This window comes from Physella acuta, unplaced genomic scaffold (assembly GCF_028476545.2).
Source record: "Physella acuta isolate Inbredline_101_S28 unplaced genomic scaffold, ASM2847654v3 ptg001454l, whole genome shotgun sequence".
Taxonomy (NCBI): domain Eukaryota; kingdom Metazoa; phylum Mollusca; class Gastropoda; family Physidae; genus Physella; species Physella acuta.
The window spans coordinates 1-4,154 of record NW_026732969.1 but is presented as its reverse complement, the minus strand read 5'-3'; the positions used below and the strand labels follow the sequence as shown (position 1 = coordinate 4,154).

The window sequence follows — 4,154 nt, the reverse complement described above, 5'->3', positions numbered from 1 at the left end:
GGCGCCGACCTTAGGGGGGGGCGCCAAATTGAAAGTTTGAGGGGGGGGGGGTGCAAATGAAAAGTTCGAGGGGGGGTGCAAATCGAAAGTTTGAGGGGGGGTGCAAATGAAAAGTTCGAGGGGGGGGGGGGGGTGCAAATCGAAAATTTTCTCCCGAGGGGGGCGCCAAATTGAAAGTATGTCCCCGGGCGCCGGGAAGGGTCGCTACGCCTCTGCCCACCCCCCCCCCCCTTTTTTTTTGAGAAAAAAATGTCTGTAAAAAAACCTTAGATTTGGGGTGATTGGGGTGTGTGGAGGGGGGCTAGACAGCTATCTCTTTCCCGAGATTCGCCCATAGATATACAAATATACACCAGGAAACAAAAAATGTAGGGGAGGCAGAGGCGTAGCGAGGGGGGGGGGGGCGGGGTGCGGACCGCACCGGGTGACACCATTTAGAGGGCAAAAAAATAGTAAAATATATAGAGAAAAATTTGAGGGGGGGGTGCAAATCGAAAGTTTGTGGGGGGGGGGTGCAACTCGAGAGGGGTGCAGATTGAAGTTCGAGGGGGGGGGTGCAAATCGGAAATTGAAGATTTGTCCACAGGAAGAGACGCTACGCCTCTGAGGGGGGGGGGGGGTGTGACACCATTAAGTGCTGCACCGGGTGACTGAGGAGAGGGGCTAGCCCCCCCCCCCCCCAAAAAAAACCCACTCTCTAGTTCCCCGCCTATGGTCTGTCTGTATACACGTCCCTGGGTCAACCACCAGCCTATAGCCTGCAGTGTATTTCTCCGCCGTGGAAACTGTTCAATCAAGTTGTTACCAAAGAAAAGGGCCATGGCGCGTCCAAAGATAAACACGTGGCTCCATGGGCCGCAGGTTGCTGACCTCGGTACAAATCAAACTAGTGAACTCTACTTCACCCGCCCCTTGACATAAAGCTGTGTCGTGCATGCATGATTATCAATGATTTTTATCCACCACAATAACAAAAATTTGAATAGGCTAAATATACGCCACGTATTTAAAAAAAAAAAAAACAATCGTAGGAACAGACTGTAAAGAACAAGTGGCGTTCCTGCGTTTGTGATATTTGAGTTCGGTAGTACTTTAGATGTAGAGAGAACTTTTAGGAAAGGGGAAATTCCGCCAAGGGGGTTGGCACTTTTAACAACTATCAGTGAACCAAGCCAAATGAAACTTGTAAACAATGAGTGAATATAAACTTCAAGATCTATCCTAACATTTTCTTATACTTTTAAAGTAAGCTTTTGTTTTTAAGATCATATTTGCGACTAATTTTTTAAAAGTACAAAATCGGTCTGCCAACACAAAGCGTAAATAAAGCTGATTAATTAATTTTTGGAAGCCTGGTGGCAAGAAAAGTTCCAAAAAGTTTATAAATCTAGAGAACTAGATTTAGAATCTACTTGTCTAGTTCTAGGATTCTAGAATTTACCAAAGCGCCAAAAAGAGTGGGGCACACAAAAACGAAAACATACAAATTAGAATAGCCGTCTGCCATGTTGCCCTCTAGCTAGGTGTCATTCTTTCATTCTCGTTGTTGCAAGTTATTGGTTCTTGTTTCCCCCCCCCCCCCCCCCCCCCCCGTATCGATTAGCAACTATTATATTTAACGTTGATAACGATACTTATACTTCAGTACCGTGGAAAGGAACTACTTTAAGTGGATTTCAATTTTAATTTATTTGTAATCTCTTTAAGCTAGTATTGTGATACTATCGATTTTATTAATAACCCTACCCTAATCCCCGCCTCCAATGCTAATTCTCTCCAATAGCGATACTGGCGGAAATAAAATGATGATTATGCATGGCTGTGCTGTAATCACAGGTTAGGTGTGTGGGCTTAAGGCAGAGACGTAGCGGGGGGGGGGGGGGGGAATATGTCCCCGGGTGCCGACCTTACGGGGGGGGGGGGGCGCCAAATTGAAAGTTTGATGGGGGGGGGGGGTGCAAATGAAAAGTTCGAGGGGGGGTGCAAATGAAAAGTTCTAGGGGGGGGGGGGTGCAAATCGCCTCTGGGTTAAGGAGAGATTTAACTTTAAGAATCGCGTAAGTTCACGTTCTAACCAAAACTATACCGTATTGAGGTTTTTCTGCCATTATCATTGGGTAGGTTTATGGCTATGGTCAGTGTTAGAGATAGGAATAGAGTTTGGGCTAGAGGTTACGCCAGTGTATTCTCGGGTATACGATACCCGCATACAGTTTCGATCATTGAAGTAGGCCATACCAAGTATCGTTATCAACGACTTTTTTTACAACACGAATACTACTAATCATTAATTATTGAACTCTTGAATTTTTAACAGTCATCATTCGTAAACACAAACAAGAAAAAAAAAATGGCCCCGCCTTCCAAACAGGCAAATAAGATGCGTGCTGACGATCCAGTGGCTCCTGGCCACATGATCCTCGTCATCACGAACATCTCCGTCTGGGCTGAGTACTTACTGAGCGAGCACCTCTTCCTGAGCAATGTACTCAGTGCCGGGGTCATCCAAGGCCTTGCGGAAGTGACGGCGCAGACGATAGGTCAGATCGAGGGCAACAAAGCTGAGTGGAGATACGACTTCAAACGTTCTCGTGAGTTGCTGTGGATATTTTGTTGTCGATTTAGCCAAATGCCAAGATATTGGACGCAGAAAGCTTAAAAATATTCTTATTCTTTTTTTTTCTTCAAATAATAAAATATAGACACGAATAAAATACATCGACACTGTCACCGAAAATTGGCGTTATGTAAAGGATTGAGTACTTTTATTTATAAAAAAAAACATTATCACACACACATTCATATTGATGTTTTAAAAAAAAACGATAACTTGGATACAACTTGAGATAGAGGTTAGGTCTAATGATGCGGACATGTTTAGAGTTGATCGGCGATTCTATCTGTGGGAATCTGTACACATATTTAACTCTGGTGAACATTCCCGTAACCGCGTAAGTTAATGGCTTTTTGTGTAAACAAGGCGCTGTTGGTTTATCCATACCCCGCCAGATGGTTAGGTTTAGTACGTTAGTAGTGGGCCAAATTTCTGTTATACACACACATAGATGTATGCTACGTCAGTAGTACCAAGCAGAAGAACTACTGTTCCCAAGCAGATTGGTATGCTATATCTGCCGGGCAGAAGGGCAGAATAATTTATCGTATGTACAGGATTTACTGAAACAGTCTTGAATAGGCATATTGTGAATTTAGCGTGACTCCTGATCAGCACAAACATAAGTGAAATGAAAGTAAATGTCTTCACATAGAGGGGTCTCTATGCCGGTGTGTCCTAGGTGTGATGTATGTATGCATGTGTGTATGGGCGATTGTTTATCAGTCATTCTATGCTGTTGGAGTGTGTATGTATGTGTGTATGCGTGATTGTTCGTTTATCCACATTTCACTCTATGCTGGTGGGGTGTGTCCATGATTGGTGTATGTCTGTATGTGTGTATGTTGTCTTTCAACACGTCATTCTATGATGTTGGAGTGTGTACCTAATTGGTGTATGTATGTGTGTATGTGTGATTGTTTGTCTATCCACAGGTCACTCTATGCTGGTGGGGTGTGTCCATGATTGGTGTATGTGTATGTGTGATTGTTCGTCTATCCACAGGTCACTCTGTGCTGGTGGGGGTGTGTCCATGATTGGTGTATGTGTATGTGTGATTGTTCGTCTATCCACAGGTCACTCTATGCTGGTGGGGTGTGTCCATGATTGGTGTATGTGTATGTGTGATTGTTCGTCTATCCACAGGTCACTCTATGCTGGTGGGGTGTGTCCATGATTGGTGTATGTGTATGTGTGATTGTTCGTCTATCCACAGGCCACTCTATGCTGGTGGGGGTGTGTCCATGATTGGTGTATGTGTATGTGTGATTGTTCGTCTATCCACAGGTCACTCTATGCTGGTGGGGTGTGTCCTGGGTGGATTCAGCCACTTCTGGTACAAACACCATCGATTACTACCTTCCGGGTCGGACTGTAGATATCGTTTTCAAGAAAACAGTCCTGGATCAAATCCTTAGGCTGCCAGTATACGAACTGATACACCTCACAGGTCTGTAGACTTTAGAACGACTTATTTAAAACAACACACACCATTTTTATTTTATTACAATAATTTCACTTTAGTAAAGCCATATCTCTT

At 44.2% G+C, this 4,154-nt stretch overlaps 1 protein-coding gene across 1 annotated transcript; it reads left to right on the top strand.

Annotated features, from left to right (window-relative positions):
* The first annotated feature begins 1,153 nt into the window (after nt 1-1,153).
* Nucleotides 1,154-4,059, top strand: LOC131928011 (uncharacterized). Its single transcript, XM_059283892.1, has 3 exons — nt 1,154-1,245; nt 2,318-2,591; nt 3,902-4,059. Exons 2-3 carry the CDS (start codon nt 2,351-2,353, stop codon nt 4,030-4,032), a joined length of 372 nt encoding a protein of 123 aa, XP_059139875.1. The 5' UTR covers nt 1,154-1,245; nt 2,318-2,350; the 3' UTR covers nt 4,033-4,059.
* The last annotated feature ends 95 nt before the right edge of the window (nt 4,060-4,154 follow it).